General features: G+C 41.3%; 1 protein-coding gene across 1 annotated transcript in view; it reads right to left on the reverse strand.

Moving 5' to 3' along the window:
- Window positions 1–13,930: 13,930 nt before the first annotated feature.
- RGS12 (regulator of G protein signaling 12) overlaps window positions 13,931–21,341 on the reverse strand; it is a 211,118-nt gene continuing 203,707 nt past the window's right edge. Inside the window, exon 17 of the mRNA XM_036764419.1 lies at window positions 13,931–14,274. Within this exon, the coding sequence (XP_036620314.1) occupies window positions 13,931–14,274 (344 nt within the window). The remainder of the gene's footprint in view (window positions 14,275–21,341) is intronic.

Below are 21,341 nucleotides of genomic sequence, written 5' to 3' on the forward strand. Positions count from 1 at the left end.
CAAGAGTCTGCAAAGAAGATCTTACTTGCAGCTCTGCTAACCAAAGACTCCTCTACCCCAAAAATATAGGCCTTCTAACTAAAGATTCTGGGACCTAGTGGATCTCCTATGGAAAACAAACTATTTCTAGGTTGAGATATTTTATGACAAGTTGGTTCCAAGGAGGTTTTGGGGGGTCGTCTGTTAAGGTCCATCATAAATGTAAGCAACTTTCAATTAATTCAGGCCTATGGTGGCCTACATGCTAGGTGAAGGTATATCAAGTTTGGGGTAAATATAATTGCTTTGGCTTCCCTCCCCCCTCCCTGAAATACTTTGTATACATCTTGCATTTACTTATCTGTGTACATGCTTCTTCTCAACATAACATAAACCCTTTGAAGGTAGGGACTGTTTTGTTTCAATCAGTCAATAAACATTTATTAAGCACCTACTATGTGCCAGGCACCTTGCTGGCTTTTTCTCGGTAAACCTAATGCCTAACACAGTACTTGTCACATGGTAGGTGTTCGATAAACACTTGTTGAATTGTTGATTTGAGTAGCTCACACTGGATGGCTCTTACCTTACAACCTTAAACCTCAATCACCTACCTTAAATAAGAATAGGACGAAGTTAAGTTAGTGTGGAAGGGGAAGAAGACACCATAAAATGATGCAATTTAACTAGATTACTGGTCTTTGAGTGAAGGCTGGAAGACGCTCTATAAGAAGACTTTTGTTCAGATGTGGGTCATACCTTCTGAGGGGCTTTTCCATGATTCTAATTTTCAGTTTCCTTTTTCTGGAGAGCCTTCCAGGTCTCATCCTATCATCTCTGTAAAACCCTTCAGTGTTTTCCCCTTGACTTGATCAGATAAAGTCTAAACTCTTCAACCTTTCATTCAAGGCCCTTTACAATCTGGTGCTACCTTCCCTGTTCATCCTTACTTAGCCCTTATTATACTTCCTTCCAGCTAAACTTGGATTGGGACCAGACTTGGATTGGGACCTTGAATGTTTGAACAGGCAAGAAATAATTCCATTTTGGGGAAGAGACCTATTATCAAGAATTGCTCCTTTACCAAGGCAACCAGGGAATCCTAGATCTGGAATAAACTATCGTCACTTTTTCTATCATCTCTGAACCAATGAAATTTTGGTGGGAGAGCTTGGAAAAATTATATAATGGTGGGGGGGAAGGAATCCTCTCCTTCTAGGCCCTAATCATCTACTGGATAAACACACAACAGATATTTCACCTTGACCTTGTATTTGCACAAGCTAAAAGCTGGAAGATCCATGTTTTATGTTTTTCAGGTCACAGAATCAAAAGAATTTCAGAGCTGGGATGGACCTTAGACTATAGAAGAAGAAATATAGAATGCTGGAGCTGGAAGGGACTTTAGAATGTAGAGCATGGTGTGTCAGAGCTGGGAGGGAGCTTAGAACTCACAATATGGAATGTTGGAGCAGAAAAGGAACCCTAGAGATTATGTATTCTAACCTCTTCATTGGATAAGGTGGGAAAGTGAAGCCCAGAGAAATGATCACCCAAAGTGACAAAACTACTTAGAAACAGAGTCAAGACTAGAAGCCACCTCTCCCCAAGGCCCACACCCTCTGTCTACACTTTAATTCTAGTGCCTTCCCTTGGCTGATCTTCCCCGTTTTATCCTGTATACATCTTGTTTGGACATAGCTGTTTACATGTTGTCTCCCCCATTAGAAGAAAAGCTGGAACCATCTTGCCTTCCCTAGAGCACAATACCTGTCATGTTGTGGATGCTTAATGAATGTTTATTTACTGGCTGCCCCTTATAGACTAGAATACATAGATTCTTAATTTATTTGAGATGCGCTTGGGTCAAGTTCTTGAAAACACAGAATTTTCAGACATTGTACAGATGGACTAATTTCATCATTCTCAAGTTGGCCCCAGTCTGTTTCTGACTGGATGCTACTTCTCTGATCTATCCACCCCCAAATAAGGAGATTGGTTAGTCTCTGCTGCTGCTGCAATGAGCTATGTGGCAGCCTTAGCCTTGGTATGAGTAAGGTATGGAAAGGGGAGTAAGAGATAGCTGGTCTGGCTCTGTATCTGGTTCTATAAACAAACAAATAAATGGATGAGTGGATGAATAAATAAATGACTAATAAATACATGAACAGAGAAATGAGTGAATTAATAAATAAATGGATGGATGAATGAATAAATAAGCATATATCCATATATTTATGCATGTATATGTATGTACATATATATGTCTGGATATACATGTGTATGTTTATATACATACACACACATATATGGCTCTATAAATCATAGAGCTGCACAATTGATTCCCAGTCTCAAGCTTTGTGGGAAATTTCTAGCTAAATAAAAATAGAGCAGGGGCACATTGAAAAGAACCTGGACCTAGTGTCGGAAGGTCTGGGTTTAAGTGTGGCTTGGGCAAGACTGAAATTCTCTGAACCTGCTTCCTCTACTCTTAAATGAAATAATCATGCTTTCACTACCTGGCTGCTCATGAGGGTCATTGTGAGGAAAGTGCTCTTAAACCCTCAAAGGCCCATATAAAGATGAGCCAACATTATTATTATGTGGTGCTGCCTTGTGTTCCGCGTATCTCTACGGCCAGCCACTCTGAAAACTGCTTGAGGCCTTAGGCCAAGAGAACCTAGAAGGGTTGAAATGATGGTGAGTCTGTGACACAAAGGCTTTCAACAGCTGCTTTCCAAATGATACCTTTTGGGCCCATTCCTCTTTTCTTAGGTGGATAAAGGCGGCAGAATTCTTACACGCTAATGTCAGAGCTCTGTAACTTTGGTTTAAGATTTTGGCCTCTTTTAAAATGCATGTACCCTAGGAGCCCAGGGAGGTACTCTTTAAGGTTTTATCAGTCACTGACACTTTAGTAAGAATCAGTTTTCAGATATTTTTCTAAAACACAGATGGTTGGTTAACAATGACAGAAAGCAAGTACCATCTTGGGTAAATAAGATCCACTGAGGTGGGAGAAGGACACAAAACAGTGAGTAGGAAGTGCCAAAAACACATTACGCTTTAGGCCAAGTCCAGCAGAATTGGGTTTCACTTTAATAAACCATTAGAATTCCAGCTCCAATGTCTATTTCTTCCAAAGATCGAGCTGGAAGGAACCTCAGAGGTCACTTAATCTAACCTTAATTTCCTCAATAACATCTTGACATTGACAGGGGATTGTCAAATTCAATTCATTAAGTAAAATTAGCAAACATTTAATTTAGTTAGGTAATGCAGTAGATGGAGGCCTGGACCTGGAGTCAGAAAGACCTGAGTTCAAATCTAGCCTCAGACTACATGATCATGGGCAAGTCATTTAACTTTTTTCAGGTTCAGTTTCCTGATCTACAAAATGAGGATGATAATGGCACCTATTTCCCAGGGTAAAATGGATCATATTTATAAAATGCACTTTGCAAACCTTAAAATGCTCCATGAAAGCTAGCTACCATCATTCTTAAATAGCTTGGTCTCTTTTTTTTCTTTCTTTTCTGTAAAAAGAGGTTTCTGTGGTTGGATCACTTTGTTCGCTGGGTTAGCAAAATTACCTTCGTGCCCATCGCTAGCACGTAGTCATCTTCAAAGGCTGCTGGAAGATGCCGTGGACTGTTTCCGTTTCAGTGGCATTAGCCTGGATGCATGACTTTGGGAAGGGCCACATCCTGGGGCTGATTTCAGCCTTGCCCACACAGTAGGGGAACAGACCTTCCTGGGTGATTAGTCACTGGGAATCCTGATTGGTCCCAAGCCCTAGGCTGGCTACAGCTTGGGCAACATTCCCCCACCTGTCCTCGGCAGTACCTTAATGGTTTCTGAACCTGAGCGCGGAGGTCTGTGACACATTTTGATGTTAGTGGGATTTCTCTCTCTGAAATATTAAGAAATGAAATAACGTATTCATCAAAAATACTTTTTATGTATAACGAATTGGATTTTTTAGATTGGAAACAGGTTTTACCATACTCCTGTCTCTCACCCTCTCCTCTTCCCAAGGATGTCCTTGAATCTAGGCCCTCCTAAACCAACGTTTCAAAGAATCACAAAATGCAGAGGGAGTCTCATGAGATAGCAAGGTGGTGCCGGAGAGAGTTGGATTTGGAGTCAGGAAGACCTAAGTTCAAATTCTGCCTCAGACAGTTGACTAGCTATGTCACCCAGAGGAAGTCACTTAACCTCTTTCCACCTCAGTTTCCTCATGTATAAAACAGGAATAACACCGACCTCACAGGGTTGTTTTGAAATAACATATATAAAGTACTTTGCAAACCTCACAGTGCTATGCTATCGATAGCTATCATCATCATCATCATCATCATTGTAAGGTCTAACCCATAACTAAACAGACACTCTTAGGTGAATAGAGAGTCAGGAAGATTCCTCTTCCTGAGTTCAAATCCAGCCTCAGACACTTACTAAGCTGTGTGATCCTGGACAAGTCACTTAACCCTGTTTGCCTCAGTTTCCTGACCTGTAAAATGAGCTGGAGAAGGAAATGGCAAACCACTCCAGTATCTTTGCCAAGAAAACCCCAAAAGGGGTCACGAAGGGTTGGACACAACCGAAAAACAGCTCAACAACAGTCACACCTATTACAACATTCTCAACAAAGTAGTAATCTAGCTTGAAGGCTTCCACTGTTGGGAAACGCTGGGTTCTGAGGCAGCTCATTCTATCTAGCTCTGACTGTTAGGACATTTTTTCATCCTGTTGATCTGAAATCTGTCTCATTGCACTTTTTATACACTGTTCTTTGTTCTGCCTTCTGGGGCTAAGCAAAATAAATCTATTCCTTTTTCCATATGACCACCCTTTAAAGACTTTGAGGCGGAGATTGTATACCCCCTCTGTGTTATCTTTTCTGTAGGCTAAATATCTCCATTTCCTTCTGTTTGATCCTCATGGCACGGTCTCTAATCCCTCTTCATCCTGGTCACCCTAATCTCATCAAGATCCATTTTTTGAATGAGTTTCATCAATATATTTCAAGCTCAAAAGGCTTCCACGTCCATATTCATTTCGGAAATGCTGCATTGTACTCTGAGACCTTAAATCACTTTACCTCTCGAATCTTAATTTTTCTCATCTGTAAAATGGGAATGCTAATACTTTTGCTGTCTCTTAGAGGGTTGAGAAAATCATTCTGTTAAACTTAGAGCCCTATGAAAATGTAATTTGCATCATTATTGTTATTATTTGAAAACAGCCCTTTGAAAGTTTCGTTGTCTATGTGGCTCTGTTTTCATAGGCAGCTCTGAATGCAACCGAGGTGAAAGCTGATGGATTATTTTGGCTTCTCCTTTCCATGTTCCTTGGCTCACGGCATTGTGCTCTCCAGGCAGAAGGCCAAACTGCCTTTGGATTTATGAAAACTCCCCTTCCCCCTTTTTCTTAAATAACTTTTTTAAGACAACCTTCTTTCTCATAATTCACATTTGGGAATTTCAACCAAATCACCATTTCCCTGAAATCATCAGGGCTGCACAAACCTTCCTTTGTGCTCAGACCTCTCCTATGGAAAGATTTTTCTCTGCTCACCGGCCAAACGGCTGCCGTTTTCATTTATATGGGAAGGTGAGATCTCATCCCTATCACTGAGGGCATTGAGTAGGGATAGTCCCAGACACCACAAATGTGTCTACATGAGGCAAAAGCATAAAGTCCATTCAGCCAACTCAGCAAAAAAAAAAGTTAGCAGAAAATCAATCACAAATTGTGGAGGGAAAATTGAATCATCTTTTGGGACTTCTATAAACCAGCTAATGGAAATGAATGTCGCTTTTCAAATACATAGGGTTATAAGATCTTGGGGCAACTAGGTGGCACAGTAGATAGAATGCTAGGCCTGGAGTCAGGAAGACCTGAGTTTAAATCTGGCCTCAGACACTTATTAAGCGGTGTGACCCTGGGCAAGTCACTTCACCCTATTTGCCTCAGTTTCCTCATCTGTAAAATGAGCTGGAGAAGGAAATGGCAAATCATTCTAACATCTTTGCCATGAAAATCCCAAATGGGTCAGACATGACCAAACAACAACACAGAATCTTGGATTCAGAATCCAACAGCCTTAGAGTCATGGGTTTTTAAAATTGTAGAACTATAGAATCATAAAATTCCAGGAGTCTTAGGTCTTAGGGTAATAGATAGAAGCATTAAATCTTCTAATCTCAGAGTTGCAAGGGACATTAGCAGTTACCTAGTCCTAGCTGTACCTCAAGTAATGTAACCTCACAGGAATGCTTTTCACCAAAACATGAAATTCAGCCATGGGCACGCCTGTTTCCGTTTCAAGGAAGTTTTATTATTAGAAGTATCAGAAAAAATCTCATAAAAATCATAAATGATGAAAACAGGGACATGTTGTAAGTGAGGTCTAGTCTAACGGTTTTGGCATCGGATCATCACATCCTGTCTGTGCCCGGATCATGCCAGCATCCCTTTTGAAAATGTGAACCATCGGAATACACACACACACACACACACACACACACACACACACACACACTCACTCAAGGAGACATCAGAAGTACGCTCACTCCTTGGAGTGGAGGATGAGGCTAAAACCCCAGGCCTGGGCGGCTTGTAAATTTGGATGTATCTTACAGAAAATGCAAGGCTGTGTGGTAGAAGTGATGACTTTACAGCAATGTAACTCATAATGGAAAAGCTGATGAAAAGACCTTGACAAACTCTTAGGCCAGATTGAGGGCTGACCCTGAGGGGCTCTGTGCCCAGGCTCTCAACCCATGGGCCAAGATAAGGTTGGCAAAAATGGAGAGAGAAGATTGTGCTGAAGACTTGGGCCTTATGGGTGGGAGGGGAGAGGGAGTTGTAGGCCCCCGTGTTCCCATATTCTTCCCGAGTAGGAGTTGAGCGAGAATCTGCTTGGGCCCTGTCCTCACGAAACTAGATGATATCTAAGGTCATAGAATCATAGATTTTGAGTTGGATGAGTCACTGAAAGAGGTCTGATCCAACACCCTCGTTTTACAGATAAGGAACCTTGGGCCCAGTGAGATTAAGTAATTTGCCAAAGTCAGTGACAGTGTTTGAACTCGGGTCCCCCGGCTCGAAAATCAGCACTCTTTCCACGAGACCAAACTGTTAGTGTTCTGTGACTTCTAACTCCACAATCCTACTTGGTTGGCTTTGGAAGATCCTTTAGAATTCAACATTTCAAATCAAGCTAACATTTATCCACAAGCATCTGCTTTGCATGGGCAGCTGGGTGGTGCTTTTGGATAGAGCTCCAGGCCTGGAGTCCAGGAGATTCCTCTTCCTGAGTTCCAATCCGGCCTCAGACACTTACTAGCTGTGTGATCCTGGGCAAGTCACTTCACCCGTTTGCCCCAGTTTCCTCATCTGTAAAATGAGTTGGAGAAGGAAATGGCAAACCACTCCAGTATTTTTGCCAAGAAAACTCCAAACAGGGTCATGGAGAGTCTGACACGACTGAACAACAAAATCTGCTTTGTACAAGGCAGCATGTTAGGTGCTGGGGATACAAAAGCTGACCTAACACAGGCCCTACTCTTAAGGTGACAATCCAGTTGGGGAGGAACAAGTACATAAATAACCATAACATACAAAGATAGAGAGAAAAGGGTAAAGTGTTGTGAGAAATTTAAGAAAGAAGAGTTTCATCTGGGCATGCCAAGAAAGCCTTCATGTAAAACATGTTGGGCCTTGAAGAAAGGATCATAAGAACCATAGGTTTAGAGATGAAAAAGGAATGAATATTTATAGAGCTCCTACTGTGTGCCAGACACTGTGCTAAGTAATTTACAAATATCATTGCATTTGATTGTCACAAGAACCACGTGAAGTTGGGTGCTGTTGGGATAATAACAGCTATATTATAGATACATTACAAATTACAGATATAAAAACTGAGGCAAAAGGGGGTTATGGGACTTGACCAAGGTCACACAGTTTTAAGTGTCTGAGGCCACATTTGAATTCAGGTCTTTCTGACTCCAAGCCTAGCACTCTATCTACTGTACCACCTCATAAGAAAGCAGGAGGAAAGTCCTCAGAGATCACTTAGTCCAGGGGGGGGGGGGGGAAACTGCAACCTTGAAGCCACATGTGACTTTCTAGGTCCTTGGGTGCTGCCTTCTGACTGAGTCCCAAGTTTTACAGAGCAAATCCTTTTATTAAGGGTATTTGTTCTGTGAAGTTTGGATTCAGTCAAAAGGCCACACTTGAGGACCTAGAGGGCCACATGTGGCCTCAGGGCCTCAGGTTCCTCATCCCTGATGCTAGTCAATATAAGGGAACTGACTATTTGCTTAAAATGACGTAAGTAATGAGGGACTTCAATACTGAACAAAAAATGTCAGACATAGAAGGCATCTTAGAACATAAGATATTAGAACAAGGAAGAACTTTTGAACACAAAATATTAAAGGTCATTGAGTCCAACCCATTCACTTAAAAAAAATTTTTATTAATGCCTTTTGTTTTTTACACTATAGTCATTGAAAAATAAAACTGACCTCCACATTGAACCTTGTAACATGGAAAATTAGTTAAGTCAAACTGATCAATAAAGTGACCTTGGTTGTCAGCAGTATGTGTAACATTTTGCTCCCATAGCCTTCCCCACCCCCTATCCCAAGAGGTTCTACAGGACCAAGATTGGTTGTTAGAATTAATCTTAATTCAGCTGCTTTTTAGGGTTATTTCTGCTTGATTACTGTAGTCACTGCGTATACCATTCTCTTGGTTCTACTTACTTCATGCTGCATCAGTTAATGCAAGCCTTCCTATGTTTATCAGCATTCCTCATAGTCATCATTTCACGCAATAGTACTCTATTACATTAGTATACCAAAATTTGTCCAGCCATTCTTCAATTGCTAGGCACTCACTTGTATCCAGTTTGTTGCTACCACCAAAATGCTTCTATAATTCGGTATATATGGGACTTTACCAGGAGAGTGCTTTATGTTTAACAATCAGCTCTCTGTAGAGGAAAAAATGTAGATGACACAATTTTGAGTGTAATCTACATTATTAACATTTTCTCCGTCATTGTAGATAATCAACAAAATAATAAACTAAGCCCTAGTTTGTAGCATTTGCTGCTATCCATGGTGTGAATGCTTATACTGAAAATTTAACAATCAGCTCTCAAGTCAATTCAAGCTGTCTCTAGCACACCCCTGCACTTTACTTTCTGCGTATGACCTCCTTAGAATCTATGCCAAATAGTGAGATCATTGAGTAAAGAGTATAAATTACTTAGTGATTTCTTTCAAATGATTCCAAATTGCTTTCCAGAGAGCTGGACCAATTCAGGACACCACTACCAAGTCTTCCCAGATCCTCTGACTTGTACAAATTTTATCTTTTATTAATTTTTGTCAACATGATGACTGTGGGTTGAAATCTCAGACTTGTAATCCCAATTTACAAATAAGAAAACTGAGACTAAAGTCACAAGTCAGAAAAGGATCTTGAACCCAGAACTTCTGACTCTAAGTGCAGTATTCATTCCATTTCTCCAAGAAGAGCAACTTCTGTCTGGTTTGGAGAATATATCTCCCCCATGCAGGGTGGAGGCTAGTCACTGCTAGGGGTAGAGAAATGAAGGAAGAGAATTAAGTAGGCTAAATGTAATTCCCACCCCCCCCTTTTTTTAGTAAATATCAAATTAGTACCAAAATATGGAACATGTACTTAGTAGGTCTCTTGATGGAGTTAATGGAGAAGCTCAGCATTTACTCTCTATTCACTATGTGATTTCCACATTCTGAAATAACTCTTAAGGACCCAACTAGCATCCCTGGAAAGGCTAGCTAAGTAATATCTTCCCAAACCCTTCAGAGAATCACAGAATCTCAGCATAAAAAGGAACCTCTGAAGGTATCTAGTCCAACCTGTACCTAAGCAGGAATCCCTTTATTGCATCCCCAAGAGGTGGTCATCCAACTTCTGGTTGAACACCACCAGGGACAAGGAACTCACTATCTGTCAAGGCACATTCTATTTTTGTACTATTAGCAGTTCTTCCTCATATCCCTCCAAAATCTGCTTTCTGCAGCTTCCCATCTTGTTCCCAGTTTTGCCCTGTGGGGCCAAAACCAGCAAGTTTAATCTCTCTTCCTTTTCTGGTAAAAAAAAAAAAATTGGTCCTGGACCCTTGGACCTCCACCTTACACTGGATAGCATCTCCTAAGATCTTGTACCTGGAATAGTCTAGAAGAAGAGAGAACTGGGAGAGATGTGCAAGGAAAGGTGGGACCCTAAAAACACACAGGTCTTTAAGCTGTGACCCGGGGAAAATGATTTTACCTCCCTAGGACTCATCTGCAAAATGAAGGGGGTAGGTCTCAGGCTTATCAAATTTGCAGATGATAGACAGCTATAGGAGATAATTAACACATTGGAAAGCAGTGTCAGGATCCAAAAAGATCTCAACAGATCTGAGCCAAATATAAAAACATGAAATTCAATAAGGAAAAATACATCTTATGCTTGTGCTCAAAAAATTATCTTTGTGGATACAATAGAGGAGAGGAAGGGCTAGAGATTTGTTCTCCTTTTAAAAAATCTGGAGGTCTTAGGGGGCTGCAATTTCAACCTGAGACAACAGTGTGACACTGAAGCTGGAAGAGCTAGAATTATCTTATGCTGTGAAGAGACTCATATAGGTCAAGACTATGGAGGCAGTAGTCCTACTGATCTCTGTCCTGGTTAGACCACAACTCAAGTAATGTGTTCAGGTCTGGATGCCACATTTTAGGAAGGACATTGTTGATAAGCAAGAAGACATTCAGAGGAAGATGACCAGGATGGTAAAGGTTCTTGAGATCATTCCATGTGACATTTAATTAAAAGAAATGGGAATTAGAAGACATAGAGACTCCATGTTGGTACTCTCCAAGCATTTGAAAGACTGTCCTCTGGAAGGGAGGTTAGATTTCTTTGGCTTGGTCCCAGAAGGCAGAATTTGCAAAGGGGCAGATTTATCCTTGCTATAAGGAAAAAACTACTGTGACAAATGTAGCTATCCCAAAGTGTAATGGGCTGCTTGGCAGAGAGTTTCCTTTCTGGAAGTCTTCCACTAAAGGTCGTATAACCACCTGTCAGATACACTATAGAGGGGAGTTTTGGGAAGGTACACACTGGACCAGATGGCCTCTGACCCTTCTAACGCTTTGATTCTATGATTGTATGACTCTTAGTTATGACACTAATAACGCGTCACCCAGTGTGCCCAGATGCCTTCTCGACTCTTCCTTGACAAAGGTACTCAGCTTAACCTACTGAGGGAGAATTTCCATGAAAAGAAAAACAAATTTATAGAAATTCACTCTTTGGGTCAACTTTATAGAAACATCTACACTATAAAGAAGGAAAAACCAAATCTCCTGTCAGTCTACTGTAATTCATATCAAATATTAATTAATAAAACCAAGGTGGCATTTCATCAGTAGGTGTCTAAGTCATCAAGTTCCCCAGCATAGCAGGCACTACTATGTTGTCATTCCCCAGGGAAGGTCACTTTCATATAGAGGAGATGCTCATTAGGGAAGTACCTATCGAGGGTGACAAATCATTGTCACTTCCTCTGGTTTAGAAGGCGGCAAGCAAACTTCCCGGCAGTTTCTTTATTTCTCAGGTAACTGTGACAACCGGTGGATACACTCCCACGTTTGGTGAAATGTTTCCCATTTTTGTTTGAGAATTAAATCATCGGATGCTTCTTTCAAAATGTACTCCTTTTATAGCTTCTTTGCAACCTGGTAGAAACATGGCTAATATGGAAATGTTTTGCATGACTTCCTATGTATAATGGGTATCAATTTCTTGCCTTCTCAATGGGTGGGAAATGAGGTGGAGGGAGGGAAGAATTTGAAACTCAAAATAAAAATACAATTAAAAAAAAAACCCAACCTAGTGGAAAAACCCGTCCTTCATTTATGGTAGCTACATGTAGAGAAACTAGAGAGAGAATGTTCTTTGCTCTAGACAACCCACAACATACTTTCCTGTTCTTTAATACCTAGTTTTTAGGGTGATCTTTGTATCTTAGAGGAAGGAAGAAAAGAAATAGGCCTTTATTAAGGACCCGCTATGTGCCTAAGCACTGTACTAACTGCTCTAGAGAGATTTTCTCATTTGAGACTCACAACAACCCTGGTATTATTTACATTTTATAGTTGAGGCAGACAGAGGTTAAGTGAATTACCCAAGGTCACAGAGTGAGTAACTATCTGAGGCTGGATTTGAACTCTGGTCTTCTTGAGTCCAGGCCCAGCTCTCTATCCGCTGAACCACCTAGCTATTAGCAAATGACTAATGCCAATAAAAAGGAAACTTAGAAACTTGGAACAAAGAATACAGACTGTGCAATCTAAAAGGGGCCTTAGAATATAATAAACATGGAATGTTAGTTCTGGAAAGGTCCTTAGAACATGGGAACACAGAAAGTGTTCACAGAAAGTGAATGCTAGTTCTAACGATTACTTTAAACTTTAGGATGTAGACTATCTGAACACAGACCACAGAATGTAAAGTTTCAGAGCTAGAAAAGAATCTTTATCAGAGATGGCAGAAGCCTCGTGTTAGAATGTCGAATGTCAGAGTTAAAAGGGATCTTCTTTGTTGTTACGGTTGCTGAGTGGTTTCAGTCAGGTCTGACTCTCCATGACCCCATTTGGGGTTTTCTTGGCAAACATGCTGGAGTGGCTTGTCATTTCTTTCTCCAGCTCATTTTACAGAGGAGGAAACTGAGGCAAATAGATTTAAGTGACTTGCCCAGGGTCACACAGCTGGTAAATGTCTGAGACCAGATTAAAACTCAAGATCCTGACTCCAGGCCTCACTGCACCACCTAGCTGCCCAAAAGGGATCTTAGAGGTTAACTAATCAAACACCTTCATTTTAGAGATGAGGGAAGAGAGGTCTAGGCAAGTCAAATGGCCTTCCCAGAGCTCAGACTGGAATCAAGTCCTTGGACTCCCAGATCTAAGTCCAGTGTTCTCACCATTGCACTAGATTACCTAGGTATAATGAGTAAACAGAAAGCTCCTCCTTTTCCTCCTGGTCACTCCTAAATATGAACCATCTGGCTTGAATAGACAGCTGTGTTTCCATGTTTGTACTTCACCATCCTCAAAGCACTTTCCATGACCAAACTTCTTAGAGAGCAAACAATACCCTCATCAGCTCTCTCCCTCTGCTTTTTCACCCAGTCTATCTGGAAGACCATAAATGTGCTCACACATGAGTGGGGAATAGGTCCTGAGCAAGTCTGATTGGGAATGACTCATGGGATGTAAAGATGGAAGGACCTTGGGTCATGTAAGGTCAAAGGTGGATTGTGCTTTAGAGGTCATCCAGTCCAACGCCTCATTTTACCAAGCAGGAACCCAAAAGCATAGAAAGGTTCAGAGATTTGCTTGAACTCATAGAGGGAGCAGATAACTGAGCCAGGATACAAACACAGAATCTCTGACTCCAGCCAACGAGGGCCTTGTCTACAGAACCGCAAAGGTCATTTTCAAGGCAGAGGTCATCTAAACAGAGAACTCAGATCACCCAAGGGAGCACAGAGATGTTCATCTCATACAGAACCATCATTGTTCTCATCCCACTAACAGAGAGCTTGTCTAGTACTGCACTTGAAAACATAAGACAGAGGTTTGACTCTTGGCTCCAGTATCAATGAACTGGGTGATTTCAAGCTGGTCACTTTCCTTTACCGGGTGCCACTTTCCCCACCTGTTAAATGGGAATGATAATTTTTGCAAAGACCACTTCAGAGAGTTGTAATGAGATAGTGTGTATATGGTACTTTGTAAACTTTCAAGCACTATTATTATTAGTATCATTAAATATAAGAGAATGGTGGCAGGGAGAAAGTCTGCATTTTAAGGACAAAAATAAGTGTTAGGACTTAGACAAAAGTTGCTTTATACTGGTTCTCCGTGCTCTTGCGTTTCTCAGTCTTCACAGTCAGTAGGCTTGGGAGGTCTGATGTTCTGTACACGCCTGTGCGTGTTCTCCCCTGGCACCTTCGAAGCTCTGAGATAGATCCCTCAAAGCTGAGATTGCCATCAGTCTCTGAGGAGGGCATCAGGACGTTGGTTCCACCCTTGACTCCATCCACATCAATGATCCTGTTCACTGGGAGTTCACTGCCAGAGTTCATCCCAGGATATGAGCTGGGGTCATGTCGGGGAGTATGGGGGATCTGCTCACAGAAGTTTCCAGATTCTTTCCTCTTCCCATGGTTTGCTCCTAATAGAAACAAAATAAATAAATGGCTGTATGGCTGAATAAACAAATCAATAAATGGATGGATGAATGACTGAGTAAAGATATAACAAGAATGACTGGTTTTTCCATTGTGATCAGCGTTCAACATCTCAATAACAATCTCTGAGTGGCTCAGTTAATTGACCTATAAAATGGGAATGATAAAACCTAGATGACCCATTTCATGGATGGTTGTAAGAAACATCTTTGTGACAAAAGAATACATTGTATATAGAAGAAGTGTTATTATTATTATTAATTATTATTATTATTATTTCAATCAGATCTGTGATTTCATTGGTGTAGAGAACACCCAACAAGGAAACTCTGCCAGTACGAGCCAGATGAGCGCCCATTCGGTACCTCCAGGCTTTAGACAAATGCTTAGGCATTTGGGCACTGAGAGGTTAGGTGATTTAAATGCCCAGGGTGACACAGCCAGTATTATCACAGTTGGAATTTGAACCCAAGTCTTCCTGGCTCCAAGACCAGTATGTTAACCGTGTTGCCTTTGTATCAATCGTCATAAATAGTATAAGAATCTCCTCCCACAATCCTCCTCTGAGGCTCTCAGATGACATGGGTGTGTGACCTTGGTTTCTTCAGGATTGGTCAGCAGCACACAAGTTCTGGGTGGTCCTGCCAAGATGGAAGACTTAGAATGTGGGCCTAGCAACAAGCCTGACTAAGGGCAGAGAGGAGAGTCCTTAGAGGAGAAATCATTTTTTAAGCCAAAGCAACTCCATAAGATTGTCTACAAACATAAAAAGGGATTGTGATGTTCAAGATGCCCTCATTGATGAAACCACAGTGGTGGCAGCAGCAGCAGTACTAACATAGTGTGTGTGTGTGCGCATGTGTGTGTGTGTGTGTGTGTGTGTGTTGTGGGGGAGGGGTGATTATACAGAGAGCACTGAATCTGGAATTAGAAAGATCTGATTATAATATTTGTAAAAGCACTTAGCACAGTGTCTGGCACATGGTAGATGCCATATTCTCCTTCTTTCTTTTTTTTTTTTTAAATTCTCCTTCTTTCAAATCCTGGCCCAGATACTCACTAGCTGTGTGATCCCAGGCAAGTCAACTCTGTGCCTCAGTTTCCACATCTGTATAATTAGGGTGCGGAACATGATGTCCTTTAAGGACCCTGCCTGCTCTTAATTTATAACTCAGTCATCTTTGCAATTTATAAATTCTGATACTGACTCCTTCATCTATGTGACTCGAGACCTTGGACAAGCCATTTAAATTATCTGTGCCTCAGTTTCCTCATCTGTAAAACATGGATGAGTATCCTTGTCCTGATCCCCCAAAGTGGCTGTTATGAAACTAAAACAAGATATCGGATTGAAAAAGGAACCTAATCAAGGTGGGATTGGTCAAGGTGAGATAGTCTCAAGTTTATTTGAAAGGTCTGTTCAAAATTTCTGCGCTTGGATGTCATAGCTGCTTTCTCCAAAGTCACTGAAATCATTGTACGAGAGAGGAAAACTTCATTCCTTTCGGTCCCGGGCAGAACCGAGATGGCGGAGTAAATAGGACATTCTACTGAATTCTCCCAATATTCCTCACTAAACAGCTTTAAAATAACACATTCAAATAAACTCTACAGCAGCATGACCAACAAAAAGCTGGGGGTGGGGAAGAGACATTTCTCCACCCCAGGACAACATAGGGAAGTCAGACAGAAAAGTATGTCCCTCATTAATTGGTATATTTGTTTTAAATTAACACTTCAGCACAGGGCATTGTGCACAGTAGGAAGAACCCTGGTCTCCAAATCAGAAGAAGGGAGTCTGAGTCTTGTCTCTGACTCACTACCTGTGTGAACCTGGACAAGTTCTTGCATGGCCCTAAGCCTCAGCTTATTCATATATAAAATGGGAATGATTCTATCTACATTGTCTACCTCACAATAATTCAAAATGCTATAGAAATGTGAATTATTGGCATTATTATTATTTGTCTTACAGTTGTCAAAAGCAAAGAGACTAGTCACTAAAGAATGTTTTTTTTTTTAAGAATGAATTTTTTTGTGACAAAGCAACTTCATAAGACCATCTACAAAGACAGAAAGGGGCTGTGATCTGCATGGATGTGGAGAATGCCCTCACTGATTTCACAGCTCCCAGAAAGCAACAGTAAGAACGTTGTCAGGATTGAAGAGGATAAGGGATATGAGAGATTCAGAAAGCTATGGAGGTCCATAAGGCCGTGGAAGCAGTCACCATGGCAGCTCCATGATCATCTGGAACAGAGTGCTGACTCCTTTAGGGAACAATGCTTAGTCACTCAATAGGCATTTATTAAGCGTGCTTTATGTGTTTAGGGCCCTGTCCTTAGCCCCAGTATGATACAAAGTTAGATAAGGCACGATGCTTGACCTCAAAGGGCTCACCATCTAGTAGTGATAAGATGCTAGTATGCGTATTAGCTATAATGTGCAATATTACATGCTGGGTTGGTTTGGTTCACTCGGGCTAAATCTAGCTTCCATGCAATAGCACAGTTAAGCCCAGCAATAGCGTTCATACTCTGTTGTCCTATAACTGGAAGGTGTTCCTTTTCAGCTTTTTGAATCTGAGAGCTCCTCTGATCTTGAGAACCAGTGGCTCAGCTGTTCCTTCCCTTCCCTTCCTCTTCCCCCGACAGAGTCCTACATATATCTCCAGTTTACACATTTTATTCCCTAGTAGAATACAAGCTCCTGGAAAGGAAGGATTTTTTAAAAATTGTCTTTGAATCCCCAGTGCCTAACAAAGTGCTCAGAACTTAGTAAATTTGTGCTGAATTTAATTAAAAGAGATAGAGGTGAGGGAGGACATCTCAGGCATAGGTAACAGGGTGGGCAAAAGCATGGAGGTGGGAAAGGGCAGGATGTGTGCAGAGAGTAATCTAGCTGGCTCCGAGTGAAATAAGGATGGGCAAATTTGGAATAGAAACGGTCCTTCTCTGATTTCTGCCTCCTCTCAATTTCCATCTTATTTACTATCTATCCATACCACTTATTGGGCTCTGAGCGGAGAATGCCTAGGATGTTGTCCCTCAATAGCCCCGCCCCCAAATTATCCCACTCATACAGTACCCAGAGCTTCCCCTTCAAAGACCAGAGGGCAGAAGGACCATCTTTCACTTGTCTCCCCTCATTCTCTCCCCAATATAAGACAGTAATATTAATGATAATATAGTAATATTAATGATAATAGCTAGCAATTTATACAGAGCCTGATATGTGACAGACATTGTGCCGAGTGCTTTATGACTACTACCTCCTTCGGTCCTTACAACAACCAGAGAGGTAGGGGTCATTATTATCCCCATTTTAAAATCAAGGAAATTAAAGCAGAGATTAAATGAGTCAGGCAAGGACATTTAGCTAGTAAGTGTCTGAGGTCACATTTGAACTCAGATCTTCCTGACTACAGGCCTAGGGCTCTATCCACTGCACCATGCTTCAGAAGTAAGAGAGGGTTCCATGTGGATTGTGCTGCTTCGAATTCCTCTCTATTCTATGAAATCTCTCTATCTCTTAACACCTCAATTAAGCCCACCTAGTTCAAGGATCTCCTCCTCTAGGAAGCTTTCCCTGACCACCACAACCCACAGAAGGTACTCCAGTTTCACTGCTTTTATTGCCCGAAGTATAGATTGCCTACTGGGGTTATTTATATTTCCATGTGTATGTGTTTATCTTATCCCCTTCTAAGTACCTCAAGGGCAAAGACTATCTGATATTCTTTGCTAGGTCTCCTACCACCACCTCCTTTGCTTTGAGGAGACAGAACGGATGCCTAGGCCTAGCATAGAGAAAGAAACTTGGAACTGGGGAAACCTTAAAAACTGGAGCTGGAATTTAAGCACCAGAAAGATCTCTAGAACACAGAATGTCCGAACTGTTCTAGACCATGGAACATCTGAGGTAAAAGGGACCTTACAACATGGAAAGTCAGAGCTGGAAGGGCCCTTCAAATATGGAATGTCAGATGTGGAAGGGACTTTATAACGTGGAATGTCAGATTTGGAAGGGAGTTTAGAACATGAAATGTCAGAGCTGGGAGGGACTTTAGACCACAGAATGTCAGAGCCAGAAGGCCCTTAGAACGTGGAATTAATATCTGGGGCAGGGGGTGGGGGGTAGTGGTGAGCCCTTAGAACACAGATTTTAGAATGCGTAGCTGAAAATGACTTTGAACATTTAATATTATCAAGAGAACATGGGATCTTATCATGAAGTCCTTTGGTCATCTGGTAAAGCCTTAGAATAATGTTTTAAATGCATAAAATAAAATTCCTAGAATTACAAAGGAAAATGAACATATTGAAATACTCATTTAAAAAAACATTTTTAAAACATACAAACCCACCACTTAAGAACTCCTACAATAGAAGGAACTAGATTCTCTATGCAATACTCTTTCAAGTTGACACTTTGCCGAAGAGAGAGGCGGAAGTTTCTGGAGACAACGATATTGGATTTTATAATTCATAGACTTGACAGTGCCCAGCCTGGATTTCCCCTCTGCTCCAGCACATTCATATCATATCATCATATCTTCATATTATCACATCTATTAGATAGGTTAGAACAGGGACTCATCTATCCCAGCTTCCACATTTTATAGATGAGAACACTGAGGCCCAGAGAAGTGACTTGTCTAAAATCAAACCCAGCTTGGCTGACTCCAAATCCATTGCTCTTTCCCCCTGGGTGATACTCTCCCTGTGTGAGCCCCTGACACTGTCTCCCCAGCCACACAAACATTCATTGTGTACCCCTTACATTGGCCTCTGTTTCCACAGCCCAGTAATTTCCAACATTAGCTCTTATTCATAACCAAGATTTCTTGGTTCTTATTCTCTTCCGAGTTGAGCAAAGTGCTCTCTCTCACATAGGGCTGTTTCTATATCCAATTTTAAACCCAACGCCTGCTCCCACCCCCATGCCTGTTGAACTGTTTTTGAATTCCTGATTTTTTTAAACAGTTGAAAAAGTTTGTTTTCATGGAGTCATCAGCCAAAACCAGGAATTTTCCTTTCCCTCTACACACACACACACATACACGCTCACACATACCACCCTTGTGACGTTCTCTCCTACATATACAATACACACACACACACTTATGTAGAGAGTACAAATTCATACCCACAAACACAACACTACATAGCACTGCACATTCACACAAATATACACACACAAAATATAAATATGTATTCTTACACAAATGAAAACTAACACACAATGCAGATGCATAAACATACAAATGTATATTCAAACAATACGGATGTATATGAACATGTATTCTGATGCATGTAAATACAGCCACACAATATAAAATTGCACAGACATAAATACACTATGCAGATATACATTGACACACATATATATGTACTCATAAAATATATATACACTACAGTATACACATATTTATACTCTTATATGTGCAACTATATAAGGCAGCTACGGACACTTGGAGTCAGGAAGACCTGAGTTGAAATCCTGACTCAGGCACTTACTAGCTGTGTGACCCTGGAAAAGTAACCTACCTCTGTCTGCCTCAGTTTCCCCATTTATCAAATGGGGATAAAAATAGCACCTACCTCCCATTATTGTTACTAGGATTAAGTGAGATGGCATGTTAAGTGCTCTCTGAACTTTAAAGTGCCACATAAATGCTTGGTATTATTATATGCACTCACATGATACAAGTATATGTGTGTGTATGGCATATATATATATATACACACATACATACACACACTATATACACACATATACACACACACATACACAGTCACATATAAACAAAATGTGTCTGTTACATATATTGAGCAACCAAAAATGATCTTTGCTGTGAAATTTGGTTTACAAAGAAAACTTTCTTGAACTAATAAATTCCTAGAAACAAAACAATTGAAAGTATGGGATGCCTTATCTCCAGATATAAAGTGTTAGTGATTAATCATAGGCTGTTAGCCCTGAGGGGTCCTTAAATATAGATGATTTTGTCCAGTGCTCTCATTTTTACAGGGGAAGAGGCTGAGATTCAGCAAGGGGGGCACAGCTGTCCAACATCCCACTCTCCCAACTCCCAAGCAAGCCTGTACCTCTGGATGTTTCTGGCCAGACACAGCCCTCTCATCCAAAATGGGTTCATTGAGAACATTTGGCAGCAGCTGCCCCAGGAAAAGGGAGTCCTTCCTAACAGAAAACTGAGGCATGTATACCCATCCTGTGACTTTTGAAAATTTACAGGCAAGCAGGATGGAAAATGCCCTCTGGTTGATTCTGTCTTTAGAACATCTCTTGTGTTTGTATGTAGCTCCTTCTCTCTGCTGACACGGCCCACACCCTGGTAGAGACTCTCATCACCTCTTGCCTGGACGGCTGCCGTAGCCTGCAGGGTGGTCTCCCTGCCTCAAGGCTTTGCCCACTCCGGTCCTTCCTCCAGGCAGCTGTCCTAGTGATCTTACAAAAGAAGGGATCTCATCACATCACCCCACTACTCAATTGATTCCAGTAGCTCCCTGTCATCTCCAGGACCAACTATAAAGTCCTCTGTTTGGCTCTGAAGCCCTTTATAAACTCGTCCCTCCCTATCTTTCCAATCTTCTAAAACCTTCTTCCCTTTCCCATACTCCACAATTCAGTGACATTGGCTTCTTGGATATGGCTCACACAAGCCAATCCAACTCCCCATCCCTGGAATCCTTTCTCTCTTCCCCTCATCTCCTGGCCTGGAGACCAATTAAGGGGCTATGACTCCAATAGTCCAGGTAAGAGAAGGGATGTGGGCTCGAACTTGGGGAGTGCCTATTCAAGGAGAGAGAATGGGACAGATATGTTTTAGAGGTAGAGGTAGAACCAACAAGACTTGATAATTGATTGATATGGGGAGGGGGAGGAGAACACGGAGAAGGAAGATGGAAGACTGGAGCACAGCAACAACATTATGAATCTGGGATATTGGCGTTCTCTATAGAAATGGGAAACTTTGGAGGAGGGATGGACTTGGAGAAAAATACAATGAGCTCCATCTTGGATTTGT

Source organism: Trichosurus vulpecula, chromosome 6 (genome assembly GCF_011100635.1).
Source record: "Trichosurus vulpecula isolate mTriVul1 chromosome 6, mTriVul1.pri, whole genome shotgun sequence".
In the NCBI taxonomy this organism is placed as follows: Eukaryota; Metazoa; Chordata; class Mammalia; order Diprotodontia; family Phalangeridae; genus Trichosurus; species Trichosurus vulpecula.